This window comes from Palaemon carinicauda, chromosome 23 (assembly GCF_036898095.1).
Source record: "Palaemon carinicauda isolate YSFRI2023 chromosome 23, ASM3689809v2, whole genome shotgun sequence".
Taxonomy (NCBI): Eukaryota; Metazoa; Arthropoda; class Malacostraca; order Decapoda; family Palaemonidae; genus Palaemon; species Palaemon carinicauda.
The window spans coordinates 7,698,778-7,717,109 of NC_090747.1; the positions used below are offsets into that span (position 1 = coordinate 7,698,778).

The 18,332-nt window shown below is 34.6% G+C and overlaps 2 protein-coding genes and 2 long non-coding RNA genes across 4 annotated transcripts; all 4 read right to left on the reverse strand.

Moving 5' to 3' along the window:
- Window positions 1–4,195: 4,195 nt before the first annotated feature.
- On the reverse strand, window positions 4,196–5,025 carry LOC137616904 (uncharacterized). Its single transcript, XR_011039512.1, has 3 exons — window positions 4,859–5,025; window positions 4,462–4,547; window positions 4,196–4,305 (listed from the first exon to the last, which is right to left on the reverse strand). It is a non-coding gene; the product is annotated as an uncharacterized lncRNA (long non-coding RNA).
- A 665-nt stretch (window positions 5,026–5,690) lies between these two features.
- Window positions 5,691–10,283, reverse strand: LOC137617406 (uncharacterized). Its single transcript, XM_068347436.1, has 2 exons — window positions 7,130–10,283; window positions 5,691–6,625 (listed from the first exon to the last, which is right to left on the reverse strand). The coding sequence occupies exons 1-2, from the start codon at window positions 10,281–10,283 to the stop codon at window positions 5,691–5,693; spliced, it is 4,089 nt and encodes a 1,362-aa protein (XP_068203537.1).
- A 498-nt stretch (window positions 10,284–10,781) lies between these two features.
- On the reverse strand, window positions 10,782–12,183 carry LOC137616905 (uncharacterized). Its single transcript, XR_011039513.1, has 3 exons — window positions 12,017–12,183; window positions 11,620–11,705; window positions 10,782–11,463 (listed from the first exon to the last, which is right to left on the reverse strand). It is a non-coding gene; the product is annotated as an uncharacterized lncRNA (long non-coding RNA).
- Window positions 12,184–12,848: 665 nt separating this feature from the next.
- On the reverse strand, window positions 12,849–17,441 carry LOC137617407 (uncharacterized). Its single transcript, XM_068347437.1, has 2 exons — window positions 14,288–17,441; window positions 12,849–13,783 (listed from the first exon to the last, which is right to left on the reverse strand). The coding sequence occupies exons 1-2, from the start codon at window positions 17,439–17,441 to the stop codon at window positions 12,849–12,851; spliced, it is 4,089 nt and encodes a 1,362-aa protein (XP_068203538.1).
- Window positions 17,442–18,332: the final 891 nt, after the last annotated feature.

The following is an 18,332-nucleotide window of genomic DNA, read 5'->3' on the forward strand; positions in this document are numbered from 1 at the left end:
CTTAATCATATGCATCGCTTTTGACATAGATACATAACAAATAAAGTGGTTTATATACTCAGTTACACAAATATATATCATCATCATCATCATCATCATCATCATCATCAGCTGTATCTAATTCACTGCAGGACAAACACCTCAGACATGTCCTTCCACTTGCTTCTGTCTATGGTTTTTCCATACCAGTTCACACGCGCAAGCGTTCTGATTTTGTAAATTCATCTTTTTTTCTTCCTTTCCCTGATTTTTTTTCTCACTCTCTATGTCCACATAATATTATTTTTCCTCTAATTATGTATCCTGGTCATGTTCCTTTATTTTTTATATTAATATATGCTCTACTTTACGTTGTTATCGTATCCACCTTGTTCTTTTTTTCTGTCCCTCAGTGTATTTCCAATCATTATTCTTCTCGTTGTAACTATCTTATGTTCTAAGGTTTCAGTAAGGCCCCATGTTTCTGACCAATAAGTTCTTACTGGTAAGCCCCTCTGATTAAATTATTTTCATTTTAGTTTTCATATTATTATTTTGAATACCAAAACCTCTCTATTCCATCCTTATCCTTGTTTTAATTTCGGTCTCATTTCCTAAATGCATATATTCATTATCAATCTCTAAAAGTTCGACCATAACTCTTATCTGTTGTCTGTGCATTTTCATTGGAAACTATTTTAGTTTTACTTATATTCTTTTTCATTCCTATATTTCTGCTTTCTTAATTCAAATATTCTATCATTTTTTTTCAAATTCATCTGTAAATCCTAAGTCGTTAAGGTATTCTTCATTAGTGTTAATTTCTACATTATCCAATGCGAAAAGTTAAAAACTTCTATAGGCGTTGTAAATCTAAATCTTTCCTTATTCAGAATTTTCTCAATATCTTTACGTTGCTCAAGGATTGGTACACTTCTCATAATTATATTTTTAAGTTTCCTAACATAAGATTCAACTCTTTCTTGTGTATAAAGTCCTTTGATTACTGCTAAAGTTTAGAGACAATCAAAAGCTCTCTCATATTGTGGAAATTCCATATTTAGTGAAAATTGATGATTTGTCATACTTTGTTGATTTTTCTAGTACCTGATTAATTACATGGATATGGTCAGTTGTTGAATATCCTCTTCTAAAGCCTATCTGCTCTCTTGGTTGATCAAAGTTTATCTGTCTTTCTGTTCGGCCTAATTTGATTTTGGTAAATATTTTATGTATTACGGACAGTAATCTTATTGGACATTATTTTTTTCAGTTCTTTTGTGCCTCTCTTTTTGTGAATAAGTATAATGCTAAAGCTTTTTAAAGCGATAGGTATAGAATATTCTTGCAGGCATTTGGTGAAAAGTTCAGCGAGTTCTACTACTATCGAATGTCCCCTATCGATTATTGAATCAATTGCTAAGGCATATCCTGCTGCTTAGCCTCTTTGCATACCTTTTAGTGCTTTCATTACTCCTCCAATTACTTTTGGTACTAGCTCAAGGGTTTGATTTTTTTTTTCTTTGCAAACTAATGTTGAGCATTGTATAAAACCATGTGCAATTTTTATCAGTCCACCTATTTTGATGTCAAAATTTCCACGTTTATCCGATAAAGTAAATATCTATTGGTGTCATGTATCAAGTCTTCTTTATATTAACTTGATGCTTCTTTCTTTCTTTGGTGTTTCCTCAATTTGGATGTGATTGTGTTCATGAATGTCTTTGCTTTTTAGTTTGTTTGTGTTGGATAGTTCTTCGAATTGTATGTAATCTTTATTTGAGTTTACCCTAATTTTAAAATTTTCCTGATTAGTGTTTTGATCTTTTTGGATAGTTTCCCTCCATCTTCTTCAGAAACTTTTCCACCAATTTTCTGCTCTGATTCTTTTTACTTACTTTACTTTACTTTGATGGCTGCTTTTCCAGTCCCATATAGCAGGGGAATCCCACTCTCTACAGGACCTCCACTGTCGTTTTACCTTGTTTGTTCAGAGTAATTAACGTATCTTATCGCGTTACTCTTGAAAGCCTTAATGTCTTCAATCACTCAAATCTTTCTTGGGAGCTTATTATATAGCATCGGGGCCGCATATTTAAAGGCTGTGGAGCCTAAAGTGGACATAAATCTAAGTTCCAACAGTTTGAAGCCATCTGTAACTATTCTCGTGTCAACAGGATTTGTTGGCTGCGCAATATGTAGTAATTCTCTTCTGGACGCCCGGCTCTGATAACTTAGTGGGTTATTGTACATATTTTAAATGAAATTCTCGCTTTAATCGGCAGCCAGTGTAAATTGATTAGTATAGGAGTGATCCTTTCTCTAAGGGGGGCACCTTTTATCAGTCTTGCTCCTCTTTTTATCATATTTGTAATTTCTTAAGTTGCATTTTTGGTAAATTGTAGTAGATAGAGTTGCAATAGTAAATCCTGGTAATAAAACAGTTTATCACAAGTTTCTTTACTGAATTTTCATTCAGGTACTATTTTATAAACGCAATATTTCTTAGATGATAACCAGCAGTCTTTATTACATTATTTATTTGGATATTTAGAGACAGGTTACAGTCAAGAAATAAACCTAGATATCGAACTTTACTAGATATCGGCACCGAGTCATTATTTATGTTCATTTGAATATCACCTAAGTTTCTCACGCTGTTTCTCTTGGCACCACCATGAATTCAGTTTTGTTCTCATTTAATTTTATTTGTTTAAATGTCATCCATTCTCTAACCGTATCAAGGATTCGGTTTATAGTTTCGGTAGTGTCATGTATATAATTTATGGAAAAGTTAAATTGTGTCGTCAGCAAATAGTATAAATTTCACGCCTTGCCTCTGTAGCATTTTCGATAGACCAATAGTATAGATGCGGAATAAGATTGGGCCAAGTACACTTCCCAGGGGTACCCCTCTGTTTAAGGGTTCATATGATGAATAAGAATTTCCAATTTGTACACAGTAATTTCTACCAACTATGTAGTCTTTTAGGCATTCGAAGTCTTGATCTTCTACGCCGATGGACCGTAGATCATCTAATACAGATTTTGGAAAAAAAGCTGTTCGTGCCTTCATTGTTTACTTCCATTTCATCATTTATCTGGGAGTTCCTAAATCATATTGCTAAACTAAAATTATCATATCTATAGAATCTTACGGGAGTTTCTTTTTCTGCTTGAAACTGGTTTTTCCCTATCTCTCCGAAAATATTGACAAATTTTATGTCTCACCATTCAATGGTGCTTGACATATTTAACTAAAGTAACTTTTCCAATGTGAATAAAATTACTTTGGTTTTTCGTGTCTCCATTTGGGCTCCTCCGTGTTCATTTTCTTTATTTATTCTTTTAAAGGTGTTTTAATTCCTTTTTTTTTACCAATTCTATAAGCATGTCTCTGTCATTCCTTCATCCTACTCCGAATTTACCTACACTGTTTAAAAAATTGTCGTAAAGAAATCGGTAAAACCCTGGAATAAATGTTGCCAGTCGCTTGCCGTTGTAAATATCTTTTCTGTTACATGCAATATTTTTATCAATTTTCTTTGTTCTTTTCATGCTCTCTGAAGCTGAATATTTGGCCCTCTATTAACTCGATTGAGAGTCCCCAGCTCTTCTAATTACCCTGATTCCTATTGAATCCCAATATATTTCTATAAGGTCTTCTATTAATAGAGCGACACCTTCTTCCCTAGACAGAGTTTCTTAAAGTGACCTGTTCTATTCCAGTAGGATGTAACTACTTGCCAACCTTGGGCAGTTGATCAACGGCAGCTGCAAACTGGAGATCAAAAGAGGGTTGTATTATTCATATCTCGATTTTACTAGGAGATACTGGTTTGATCACTCACAGCCTGGTAAGGAAAGACTTTAATAGTATAGCTCTGCTGATCATGGTGATACGCAAAAACTTTCATCACAATAAAGAATCTCCACTTAGGATATACAGTATGTATATATATATATATATATATATATATATATATATATATATATATGTATATATGTATATATGTATATATATATATATATATATATATATATATATCACGGATTTTTGGGTGAGGTAGCCATGTCGTCCTGTCTTGAAAAACTTTACAACGTAATTGGAAAATTAATACAAAGCGTAAGTTTCTTATTTTAATGAAACATTCATAAAATTATGAACAACTAAGAAATTGAACAAGAATTAATAAAATGGTTTCATGTTTTGCTGGTCAAATTAAAACAATGCTGTTGTTACTGCTGTCGAAGATGATCGCTTTAAATAGAGGTCAAAGGGATGGTCAAGCATCTCCAACTTCCAATTACCATTCTCAAGAACCCCTAGATAAGTATAAAATACCAAATATTAGTTACACTTCAAATGGTAACTTAAACTATCGAAATCGCTAATAAATTATTCAAACACAGGAATGCCATTCAAATATATGTATTGTATCAATAATGGATTTCACTTAAAATTAGCAAAATAATAATTACCTAAAGGCAATGGTCCACTTTGCGTATTAAGTATATCACTGGTATACAACGAGCCAAATATACAGTAAAGCCGAACGAATAACCACCTAAGTAGTAAAGCAACGAATGTAAACAAACTATTAATTAACGTAAAAATGGCAACATGAGAGAATACCAAAATAAAATTCAACACTTAAATTATCTAACCAGCACAAAGTAACCAAGTATAAAATGAATCTCTTAACAATGACTGGGAAAGTATAATATGGCAATCCCATAAAATTGTAAATTATATAAATATTATCCAAGGGTATATTTATTTGTAGGGGCTAAAAAGCAAAGCAAGGGAGTTTCATTATCGAATGAACTATGGATTATAAATCACAAATTTTAAATGACCTTTAAAATGATGACGTACCTCACAACCCATACTGTCCGTGTATGCTGTTTGTAAATGAAACAAATCACAATTGCTGTGTTGGCTGTTGATGAGGCTTCCAAGAAGAAGGCAACGTAAGATGCGGATCCATGGTACAGATCACTTATTTTTTCACCATGACGATAAAGAGGCCAGCAAATCCAATGTTGTTACTGGTGAAGATGGCTAAGAACTAACTTGTATTTTCATGAAAAGCCGTCCACTTCTCCTTTCTGTAAGAAATGTATAACGAGCAGCAAGTCTCTTCAACGACCCAAACCATCTTAAGTTTTAACAGGTTATTAAGGAATTGTCATCATTTTATGTAAACAAAAATTATTTAAATACTAAAAATGCATGTTGAAATAAAACAATCATTTACAAACTTACCAAATTACCATATTATAAAAAGAAACAGGAAACAAAAAAATAACTTTAGTGTTATTTTTCAACACTCCCGGGGAAGAAATCAAATTTTACATAAGAATTATGTAAATTTTATCAAATAAAGAAAAAAATATAATTAGTCTGAAATATCATCGTTTAGAATGGTTTTGAATTTTTGCTGTGATATCTCAGCAGCTTTTCTCAGTGGACGTTTTCTAGAAACGTCCATGCCTAGAATCTCTTCTTTCGATGCTACAGCATCCTCATCATCATCATCTGATGCTACAGCATCCTCATCAGACTCCTTCCTCAAGAGTGGTATTAAAGAAGTAACATGCCTTTTAGTTATTTCATTGGTTTTACCCTCCAGAACTTCTGCAGCAGTTACCTCTCCGTTGATATTCTTGAAAAGTTCTTTGACAATTCCCATAGGATAATTAACAGGTTAATATCCATCATCCTTAATCAGCACAATATCGCCGATACCGATTTGTTTATGGTTTACAGGAGTATATCTATCCTTCTTATCAGTAGCTTGTTTAATTAAAGTGTTCATGAATTCCCAATGATAGATTTCCAGCAAGTTAGTTCTAATTTGTTTCAGCTTCTCATAAGATGTTTTAATTTTATGTACAACATCAATGTCAACCTGAAAATCCTCATCAAAATCAGGGTCAGCTTGTGATGCAGGAATAATATTCAGACACACCAATGAATATCCATGAATAAGTTCCTCTGGTGTTATAGGGGTTGATACATTATTAGAACAATCTCTTAATGCTTCTTTGAATGCAATAGGCCTTCTATTGATCAAACGTACAGCATGACAAACAAGATATTCAAAATCCCTAAATTCAATGACATTATTTCTGATTGACTTCCGTACCATATGCTTGGTCATTTTGACTACGCTCTCAACCAATCCTCCAAGCTGACTGAAACCCTTATAGTACTGTTGAAAATGAACTTTCTCAACATCATTATCATTTAAATACTGAACAGTCTCGGCATCCTTCAGGAAATTCTGAACAATATTGGCTCCTGCCACTATTTGCGTACCCAAATCACTTACTATAAACTGAGGAACTCCATATTCAAAAGAATGTAGTGACAAAGCACGCAAAAACTCTTCAACTGTCATACCCATACAGATCTTAAGATTAACTGCTCGTGTGAACATACATGAAATAACAAGGATCCAAACCTTGACTTTATCTTTCCCTTGTCTCACATAAAATGGACCACAATAATCAACGTATACATTACCAAAAGGTTTATCAGATGGACTCAATCGAAATTCCCTATAGGCTGATTGATTAAGTTTGACAGGTCTTTGGTTATATCTCCGGCATACAACACATTCCTTCAGAATCCTTTTAACTGTAGAGAAAAATTTTGGTATCCAGAATTTTCTACGTAATTCTGTCAAAAGGGCATAGCAACCAGCATGTTTCAAATGCAAATGTTCATCCAATATAATAAGTTTTGTTAGAGTACTCTCTCTTGATAAAAGAATAGGATAAGTTTAGTTGATTACACTGCGCTTTTCATTAAATTTACAATTCACTCTTATTAAATTATGAGTGTCTGGATACAAATTCAACTGTGATATCAAATTAGGCATAGCTATCTTGGTTTTAGAGTTACTACTTAAATAGTCAATAACATCTGGAAAATGTATTTGTTGTTCCCTAGAGATTACTTGAGTCAAAGCCTTAGTGCGGAGGTCCTTCTTATCAAAGCCATGTGACTTTTTTATAAACCCTTTCCATCGATCCCAGCATTCCAGAACTTTCGCATGTATAGATATCAACTTATTCATATTTGAATATCTATCTAGAGGTATTAAGTGCTCTAGTTTTACAGTTTGGCTTTCTTTTATACTGGTCGAAGCACTATATGCCTCAATGGTTTCTAAATTCTCGACCATTGGTACCTTGAAACCTAAAATGTCACTTCTACTAGCTTGAACGAGATCACGTATATTGGGACCCTTATGATAGTTAAACTTCATTAAGCTTTTGAATGACAGAAATCGTGTAATTTTGTCAGCTGGGTTGTCTATTCCACTCACGAAGGAGAATCCAACACTTCTCCCCTCACATAGCTTTATTATATGATTCAGTTTGTTCATTACGGACACTGACCTTTTCTGCATTTTATCAAATCTATGAGAAAATGACTTAAGCCACGACAGGGCAACAAAACTATCTGAGAATAGCCCCAAGTCAACTATTTTGTTGGGCACCAGGCACTGTGTGCCACTCAGTTCATTATATGTATCCAACAAAACCTCTGTACCCAAACATATAGCCTGTAATTTGAGTGAAGGAATGTACTTTTCATGCAATTTGGATCCAATGAGTCTGTTTTTCACTAATACAAAGCTTCTTTCACCACTTCTTATATTGCATAAATATACAACAACTCCATAAACTCTTTTGCTAGCATCAACATATGCCTCAAGTTTATATTCATCTCTCCTTTCACCAACACATCTCTGAAGCTCAAAAATAGGAGCAGAATTTACCTGGTTTGCAATATTTTTCCATTCCTTTTGTTGAAAGTCTCTAAGTTGTGTATCCCATCCAAGCGTTCTCTCACATTGTAAATCCTGCATAAAAAGTCTAGCTCTGTTAAGAAGAGGACCATTTATGTTGAAAACATCATAATTAGATGCAATGGATCGCAAAATTTCCCTCTTTTTATTAGCCTTTTCATCAAGGCACAATTTCCTGGTTGAAATTGTATCACTCCCTCGATTCCAGATCATCCCAAGTAATTTCACCTCCATCTCAGATTTCTTGCATCCAACATCCGATTGCATATTTTCTCCATCAATTTTATCTTGTGGTGTAAAATCATTAGAAAACATCTGCTGTAGTTCAAATTTGTAAGGACCAAAAATACCCTGTAAAATCTCATATATCCAATTTAAGGTTTCAGATGATTCACAAGTAAATCCACCATTATCCATATAGAAGAGCTGATACATTATCCATTTTGCATTTCTTAGTCTAGGTTTATCATTCTTGCTATCCAGTACTAAATTTTTGAAAAGAGCCAACATCAAAATTGTAGGACTGCATCGAAGTCCAAAAGGAAGGCGAACATTTTTGTAGGCAATTATAGAGAAATCCCCTTTCTTAACATTCTTATACCACAAAAAGAGTAACTTCTGTTGATCAAGCTCACCGAGTGCTATTTGATTGAATGCTTTTTTAATATCGAAGATCAGTAATTTAGATCCGAATCTCAAATGAAGCATTGCAGACGTTATCTTCTGATTGAGTGATGGGCCAGCATACATAGCCTGATTATGATTGACTGTCATCACACTGGACCTGCTAGGTTCACAAACATTGGACAGGAAAACAACTCTGCATTTTGTTGTTTCCTGATCCAGTCTAAAAACTCCAATGTGTGCTAAAAAACTGCACTCAGGATGCTCATCCATGTACCTTTCTAGATTTGGTATTCTTTCAATTATTCCAAGTTTTTCTTGCTCTTTAAGATTTCCATTCTTAAGTTCCAAATTTGCCTTGTTCCTTTGTAATTTTCTCGTGTTGGATCTCAATACAGCCTTTGCAAGGTTGAAAATCCGTCCAAGCAAATGACAGCTCTTTTCATTCCATAGAAGAGGCATCTCTAGCCTTCCTTCCTCGTTTCTTCTTGCGTTATCAAGGGTAAACTTAATCAAATTTGCATTACAATCTGACATCAAGTTTCCATCTTCATGGTCTGGTTCACAAATAGATTTCTCATACACAGACCACAGCATCTCCTGAGTTGCACGTCTCAGCTCTGATTCTTCAATCATACCTTTTTCATTTAAAATAGCGAAGTTAGCTTGAACCTCCACCTTGCATTCCAAACTTAAGCCACTTGGCTCACCCATAGAACTTCCAAATCCAATATACTTGCAGCATTCATCTATGACATCAAATACAGGGGACTTGTTTCCATTTAACTCACATGTTTCCTCATAATCGGCAACCGAGCGAGAGTGCTCTGAACACCAAGAACAAGAAAAATCCTTTGAAAGATAAGGTAGATTCTGTTGCATAATCTTGACATTACCCATTAACATCACTCCTGCAGCTGATCCCAAATAAACAGATGGGTGATCATTGCCAAATTTTACTGAAAAATCTGATAAAGAATGGGCATCATTTGTACCGAGTATCAAGTCAATATCCTTTATTTTATCACAACCATCAGTCAAATATTTATCAGCTAATTTGAAGCCTTTTTTGGCAAAGGCCCTGGCCACTTCTGAAATTCCTGGCAATGACAAATTTATATCTATGCTTGGTACACACAATGCATGTATTACACAAGCCTTATCATCAAAGTTGCACTTTAATTCAACTATCTTGGACTTATACTTCTTACTTGAATTAAAACCATTGACTGTTAAAAAGACATTATCTTCTAACACTTTCAACCTATTATCACTTGCAAGTTTTTCAGTTACAAAACTGGTCTGACAGCCACAGTCCTTCAAACCTCTAACAAGGGCTCCATTCAACATTTCACAGGTAAAAGTTGGCAAAACAGAGGCGCCATCAGTGGTATGCAAAGCCTTAGTTATAATCATTACATCACTTGAGGTTTTCCTGCGTTTTGAATTACCTGCTTTTACTTCCTCGCTACCTCTCGCATTCACTTGTAGTTTTTCATCATGAGATTTTTCACCTTGATCACACAAAAATGAAAAATGCCAACCCTTACAAAAATAGCATTTCTTAAAGAATTTAAATTTGCTTTTGTCATTGGTATGTCCAATGTTAGCACATTTCTTGTAACCATTAAGTTCTTCTAAGCGACTCAGCTTATGCTCTGGTTCTTTATATTTTATACACTTATGTGTCGCATGGTTTTCCTGGCAAAGAGTGCACCTTTTCCTCGGAAAAGCGGCATCAGCAGTACTAATTCTGTTAGTTTCATTATTCTCATATTTAACATTAACTGCAAGTGATGTAGAAGATTTTCCTCCTTGTCTCCTCCTTTCATTAAACTTCCTTGTGACGTCCATATAACGTTCAGATGCTTCAAAGAATTTTTCCTTTATCTCCTCAAGTGATGGACGCACATGATTAGTCACATTTACAAGCTAAGCTTTAAAGGTCTCATTCATTCCTTGCCAAATGAAATACTGCAAAATATCATCTACTTTGATTTCCAATGTAGAAAAAGTTTCAGTTACATTTGTAATTTTTCCAATATAGGAAAAAGGATCAGTACCGTACTCAAGCTTCATTTCACTTAATTGCTTAATTACATTGAATTTCTGCAGCGAACGAGAAGCCAGTGCTTCTTTAAGCAATTTCTTAGCATCAGTATAAGTCTGCTTTGAAATTTCAAGATTCTTGAGCAAAATTGAAGCTCTGCCTGATACCTGTTGCTTGAGAAGTAATAATTTATCCCTCTCAGTATAAGAATATATGGCAATAGCTGATTCAAACTCAACAAGAAATTTTTCAACATTTTCACTTTCGGTGCTAGCGTAAACCGGAAGTGGAACTACAGGACTCTTTAAGAGACTTCTTGCGGTCTCAGAATCCTTGGCCTCAGGCTTAGAATCCATCAATTGTAAAACTGCAAAACAGGTATTTAATTTATCTGAGTAATCATCACAAGACTGCAATTCTAATAAGAACTCCGCTTCATTTGTCCCGTCTCCATACAAAGACTTATGGATTACAGTATTAAGACTGTTCAACTGATCACTGTACGATACTAGTTTAATTTGAACAGCCTTCAACTCAGTTTTACTCATACCCTTGAATTTATCATGTTCATTAAACAACCGCGTTACTTGGCCACGAATATATTTACGAGTCTTTAATTCTACACTCATTTCAATAAAATTTAAAAATTAGACCATGGACCCACAATCAAACGAAACCCCAACCAGGAAGCTAACCAGACAGCAAAAACAGCACCTTACTAAAGCCCCACGTTGGGCGCCATCTTGAAAAACTTTACAACGTAATTGGAAAATTAATACAAAGCGTAATTTTCTTATTTTAATGAAACATTCATAATATTATGAACAACTAAGAAATTGAACAAGAATTAATAAAATGGTTTCATGTTTTGCTGGTCAAATTAAAACAATGCTGTTGTTACTGCTGTCGAAGATGATCGCTTTAAATAGAGGTCAAAGGGATGGTCAAGCATCTCCAACTTCCAATTACCATTCTCAAGAACCCCTAGATAAGTATAAAATACCAAATATTAGTTACACTTCAAATGGTAACTTAAACTATCGAAATCGCTAATAAATTATTCAAACACAGGAATGCCATTCAAATATATGTATTGTATCAATAATGGATTTCACTTAAAATTAGCAAAATAATAATTACCTAAAGGCAATGGTCCACTTTGCGTATTAAGTATATCACTGGTATACAACGAGCCAAATATACAGTAAAGCCGAACGAATAACCACCTAAGTAGTAAAGCAACGAATGTAAACAAACTATTAATTAACGTAAAAATGGCAACATGAGAGAATACCAAAATAAAATTCAACACTTAAATTATCTAACCAGCACAAAGTAACCAAGTATAAAATGAATCTCTTAACAATGACTGGGAAAGTATAATATGGCAATCCCATAAAATTGTAAATTATATAAATATTATCCAAGGGTATATTTATTTGTAGGGGCTAAAAAGCAAAGCAAGGGAGTTTCATTATCGAATGAACTATGGATTATAAATCACAAATTTTAAATGACCTTTAAAATGATGACGTACCTCACAACCCATACTGTCCGTGTATGCTGTTTGTAAATGAAACAAATCACAATTGCTGTGTTGGCTGTTGATGAGGCTTCCAAGAAGAAGGCAACGTAAGATGCGGATCCATGGTACAGATCACTTATTTTTTCACCATGACGATAAAGAGGCCAGCAAATCCAATGTTGTTACTGGTGAAGATGGCTAAGAACTAACTTGTATTTTCATGAAAAGCCGTCCACTTCTCCTTTCTGTAAGAAATGTATAACGAGCAGCAAGTCTCTTCAACGACCCAAACCATCTTAAGTTTTAACAGGTTATTAAGGAATTGTCATCATTTTATGTAAACAAAAATTATTTAAATACTAAAAATGCATGTTGAAATAAAACAATCATTTACAAACTTACCAAATTACCATATTATAAAAAGAAACAGGAAACAAAAAAATAACTTTAGTGTTATTTTTCAACACTCCCGGGGAAGAAATCAAATTTTACATAAGAATTATGTAAATTTTATCAAATAAAGAAAAAAATATAATTAGTCTGAAATATCATCGTTTAGAATGGTTTTGAATTTTTGCTGTGATATCTCAGCAGCTTTTCTCAGTGGACGTTTTCTAGAAACGTCCATGCCTAGAATCTCTTCTTTCGATGCTACAGCATCCTCATCATCATCATCTGATGCTACAGCATCCTCATCAGACTCCTTCCTCAAGAGTGGTATTAAAGAAGTAACATGCCTTTTAGTTATTTCATTGGTTTTACCCTCCAGAACTTCTGCAGCAGTTACCTCTCCGTTGATATTCTTGAAAAGTTCTTTGACAATTCCCATAGGATAATTAACAGGTTAATATCCATCATCCTTAATCAGCACAATATCGCCGATACCGATTTGTTTATGGTTTACAGGAGTATATCTATCCTTCTTATCAGTAGCTTGTTTAATTAAAGTGTTCATGAATTCCCAATGATAGATTTCCAGCAAGTTAGTTCTAATTTGTTTCAGCTTCTCATAAGATGTTTTAATTTTATGTACAACATCAATGTCAACCTGAAAATCCTCATCAAAATCAGGGTCAGCTTGTGATGCAGGAATAATATTCAGACACACCAATGAATATCCATGAATAAGTTCCTCTGGTGTTATAGGGGTTGATACATTATTAGAACAATCTCTTAATGCTTCTTTGAATGCAATAGGCCTTCTATTGATCAAACGTACAGCATGACAAACAAGATATTCAAAATCCCTAAATTCAATGACATTATTTCTGATTGACTTCCGTACCATATGCTTGGTCATTTTGACTACGCTCTCAACCAATCCTCCAAGCTGACTGAAACCCTTATAGTACTGTTGAAAATGAACTTTCTCAACATCATTATCATTTAAATACTGAACAGTCTCGGCATCCTTCAGGAAATTCTGAACAATATTGGCTCCTGCCACTATTTGCGTACCCAAATCACTTACTATAAACTGAGGAACTCCATATTCAAAAGAATGTAGTGACAAAGCACGCAAAAACTCTTCAACTGTCATACCCATACAGATCTTAAGATTAACTGCTCGTGTGAACATACATGAAATAACAAGGATCCAAACCTTGACTTTATCTTTCCCTTGTCTCACATAAAATGGACCACAATAATCAACGTATACATTACCAAAAGGTTTATCAGATGGACTCAATCGAAATTCCCTATAGGCTGATTGATTAAGTTTGACAGGTCTTTGGTTATATCTCCGGCATACAACACATTCCTTCAGAATCCTTTTAACTGTAGAGAAAAATTTTGGTATCCAGAATTTTCTACGTAATTCTGTCAAAAGGGCATAGCAACCAGCATGTTTCAAATGCAAATGTTCATCCAATATAATAAGTTTTGTTAGAGTACTCTCTCTTGATAAAAGAATAGGATAAGTTTAGTTGATTACACTGCGCTTTTCATTAAATTTACAATTCACTCTTATTAAATTATGAGTGTCTGGATACAAATTCAACTGTGATATCAAATTAGGCATAGCTATCTTGGTTTTAGAGTTACTACTTAAATAGTCAATAACATCTGGAAAATGTATTTGTTGTTCCCTAGAGATTACTTGAGTCAAAGCCTTAGTGCGGAGGTCCTTCTTATCAAAGCCATGTGACTTTTTTATAAACCCTTTCCATCGATCCCAGCATTCCAGAACTTTCGCATGTATAGATATCAACTTATTCATATTTGAATATCTATCTAGAGGTATTAAGTGCTCTAGTTTTACAGTTTGGCTTTCTTTTATACTGGTCGAAGCACTATATGCCTCAATGGTTTCTAAATTCTCGACCATTGGTACCTTGAAACCTAAAATGTCACTTCTACTAGCTTGAACGAGATCACGTATATTGGGACCCTTATGATAGTTAAACTTCATTAAGCTTTTGAATGACAGAAATCGTGTAATTTTGTCAGCTGGGTTGTCTATTCCACTCACGAAGGAGAATCCAACACTTCTCCCCTCACATAGCTTTATTATATGATTCAGTTTGTTCATTACGGACACTGACCTTTTCTGCATTTTATCAAATCTATGAGAAAATGACTTAAGCCACGACAGGGCAACAAAACTATCTGAGAATAGCCCCAAGTCAACTATTTTGTTGGGCACCAGGCACTGTGTGCCACTCAGTTCATTATATGTATCCAACAAAACCTCTGTACCCAAACATATAGCCTGTAATTTGAGTGAAGGAATGTACTTTTCATGCAATTTGGATCCAATGAGTCTGTTTTTCACTAATACAAAGCTTCTTTCACCACTTCTTATATTGCATAAATATACAACAACTCCATAAACTCTTTTGCTAGCATCAACATATGCCTCAAGTTTATATTCATCTCTCCTTTCACCAACACATCTCTGAAGCTCAAAAATAGGAGCAGAATTTACCTGGTTTGCAATATTTTTCCATTCCTTTTGTTGAAAGTCTCTAAGTTGTGTATCCCATCCAAGCGTTCTCTCACATTGTAAATCCTGCATAAAAAGTCTAGCTCTGTTAAGAAGAGGACCATTTATGTTGAAAACATCATAATTAGATGCAATGGATCGCAAAATTTCCCTCTTTTTATTAGCCTTTTCATCAAGGCACAATTTCCTGGTTGAAATTGTATCACTCCCTCGATTCCAGATCATCCCAAGTAATTTCACCTCCATCTCAGATTTCTTGCATCCAACATCCGATTGCATATTTTCTCCATCAATTTTATCTTGTGGTGTAAAATCATTAGAAAACATCTGCTGTAGTTCAAATTTGTAAGGACCAAAAATACCCTGTAAAATCTCATATATCCAATTTAAGGTTTCAGATGATTCACAAGTAAATCCACCATTATCCATATAGAAGAGCTGATACATTATCCATTTTGCATTTCTTAGTCTAGGTTTATCATTCTTGCTATCCAGTACTAAATTTTTGAAAAGAGCCAACATCAAAATTGTAGGACTGCATCGAAGTCCAAAAGGAAGGCGAACATTTTTGTAGGCAATTATAGAGAAATCCCCTTTCTTAACATTCTTATACCACAAAAAGAGTAACTTCTGTTGATCAAGCTCACCGAGTGCTATTTGATTGAATGCTTTTTTAATATCGAAGATCAGTAATTTAGATCCGAATCTCAAATGAAGCATTGCAGACGTTATCTTCTGATTGAGTGATGGGCCAGCATACATAGCCTGATTATGATTGACTGTCATCACACTGGACCTGCTAGGTTCACAAACATTGGACAGGAAAACAACTCTGCATTTTGTTGTTTCCTGATCCAGTCTAAAAACTCCAATGTGTGCTAAAAAACTGCACTCAGGATGCTCATCCATGTACCTTTCTAGATTTGGTATTCTTTCAATTATTCCAAGTTTTTCTTGCTCTTTAAGATTTCCATTCTTAAGTTCCAAATTTGCCTTGTTCCTTTGTAATTTTCTCGTGTTGGATCTCAATACAGCCTTTGCAAGGTTGAAAATCCGTCCAAGCAAATGACAGCTCTTTTCATTCCATAGAAGAGGCATCTCTAGCCTTCCTTCCTCGTTTCTTCTTGCGTTATCAAGGGTAAACTTAATCAAATTTGCATTACAATCTGACATCAAGTTTCCATCTTCATGGTCTGGTTCACAAATAGATTTCTCATACACAGACCACAGCATCTCCTGAGTTGCACGTCTCAGCTCTGATTCTTCAATCATACCTTTTTCATTTAAAATAGCGAAGTTAGCTTGAACCTCCACCTTGCATTTCAAACTTAAGCCACTTGGCTCACCCATAGAACTTCCAAATCCAATATACTTGCAGCATTCATCTATGACATCAAATACAGGGGACTTGTTTCCATTTAACTCACATGTTTCCTCATAATCGGCAACCGAGCGAGAGTGCTCTGAACACCAAGAACAAGAAAAATCCTTTGAAAGATAAGGTAGATTCTGTTGCATAATCTTGACATTACCCATTAACATCACTCCTGCAGCTGATCCCAAATAAACAGATGGGTGATCATTGCCAAATTTTACTGAAAAATCTGATAAAGAATGGGCATCATTTGTACCGAGTATCAAGTCAATATCCTTTATTTTATCACAACCATCAGTCAAATATTTATCAGCTAATTTGAAGCCTTTTTTGGCAAAGGCCCTGGCCACTTCTGAAATTCCTGGCAATGACAAATTTATATCTATGCTTGGTACACACAATGCATGTATTACACAAGCCTTATCATCAAAGTTGCACTTTAATTCAACTATCTTGGACTTATACTTCTTACTTGAATTAAAACCATTGACTGTTAAAAAGACATTATCTTCTAACACTTTCAACCTATTATCACTTGCAAGTTTTTCAGTTACAAAACTGGTCTGACAGCCACAGTCCTTCAAACCTCTAACAAGGGCTCCATTCAACATTTCACAGGTAAAAGTTGGCAAAACAGAGGCGCCATCAGTGGTATGCAAAGCCTTAGTTATAATCATTACATCACTTGAGGTTTTCCTGCGTTTTGAATTACCTGCTTTTACTTCCTCGCTACCTCTCGCATTCACTTGTAGTTTTTCATCATGAGATTTTTCACCTTGATCACACAAAAATGAAAAATGCCAACCCTTACAAAAATAGCATTTCTTAAAGAATTTAAATTTGCATTTGTCAGTGGTATGTCCAATGTTAGCACATTTCTTGTAACCATTAAGTTCTTCTAAGCGACTCAGCTTATGCTCTGGTTCTTTATATTTTATACACTTATGTGTCGCATGGTTTTCCTGGCAAAGAGTGCACCTTTTCCTCGGAAAAGCGGCATCAGCAGTACTAATTCTGTTAGTTTCATTATTCTCATATTTAACATTAACTGCAAGTGATGTAGAAGATTTTCCTCCTTGTCTCCTCCTTTCATTAAACTTCCTTGTGACGTCCATATAACGTTCAGATGCTTCAAAGAATTTTTCCTTTATCTCCTCAAGTGATGGACGCACATGATTAGTCACATTTACAAGCTAAGCTTTAAAGGTCTCATTCATTCCTTGCCAAATGAAATACTGCAAAATATCATCTACTTTGATTTCCAATGTAGAAAAAGTTTCAGTTACATTTGTAATTTTTCCAATATAGGAAAAAGGATCAGTACCGTACTCAAGCTTCATTTCACTTAATTGCTTAATTACATTGAATTTCTGCAGCGAACGAGAAGCCAGTGCTTCTTTAAGCAATTTCTTAGCATCAGTATAAGTCTGCTTTGAAATTTCAAGATTCTTGAGCAAAATTGAAGCTCTGCCTGATACCTGTTGCTTGAGAAGTAATAATTTATCCCTCTCAGTATAAGAATATATGGCAATAGCTGATTCAAACTCAACAAGAAATTTTTCAACATTTTCACTTTCGGTGCTAGCGTAAACCGGAAGTGGAACTACAGGACTCTTTAAGAGACTTCTTGCGGTCTCAGAATCCTTGGCCTCAGGCTTAGAATCCATCAATTGTAAAACTGCAAAACAGGTATTCAATTTATCTGAGTAATCATCACAAGACTGCAATTCTAATAAGAACTCCGCTTCATTTGTCCCGTCTCCATACAAAGACTTATGGATTACAGTATTAAGACTGTTCAACTGATCACTGTACGATACTAGTTTAATTTGAACAGCCTTCAACTCAGTTTTACTCATACCCTTGAATTTATCATGTTCATTAAACAACCGCGTTACTTGGCCACGAATATATTTACGAGTCTTTAATTCTACACTCATTTCAATAAAATTTAAAAATTAGACCATGGACCCACAATCAAACGAAACCCCAACCAGGAAGCTAAC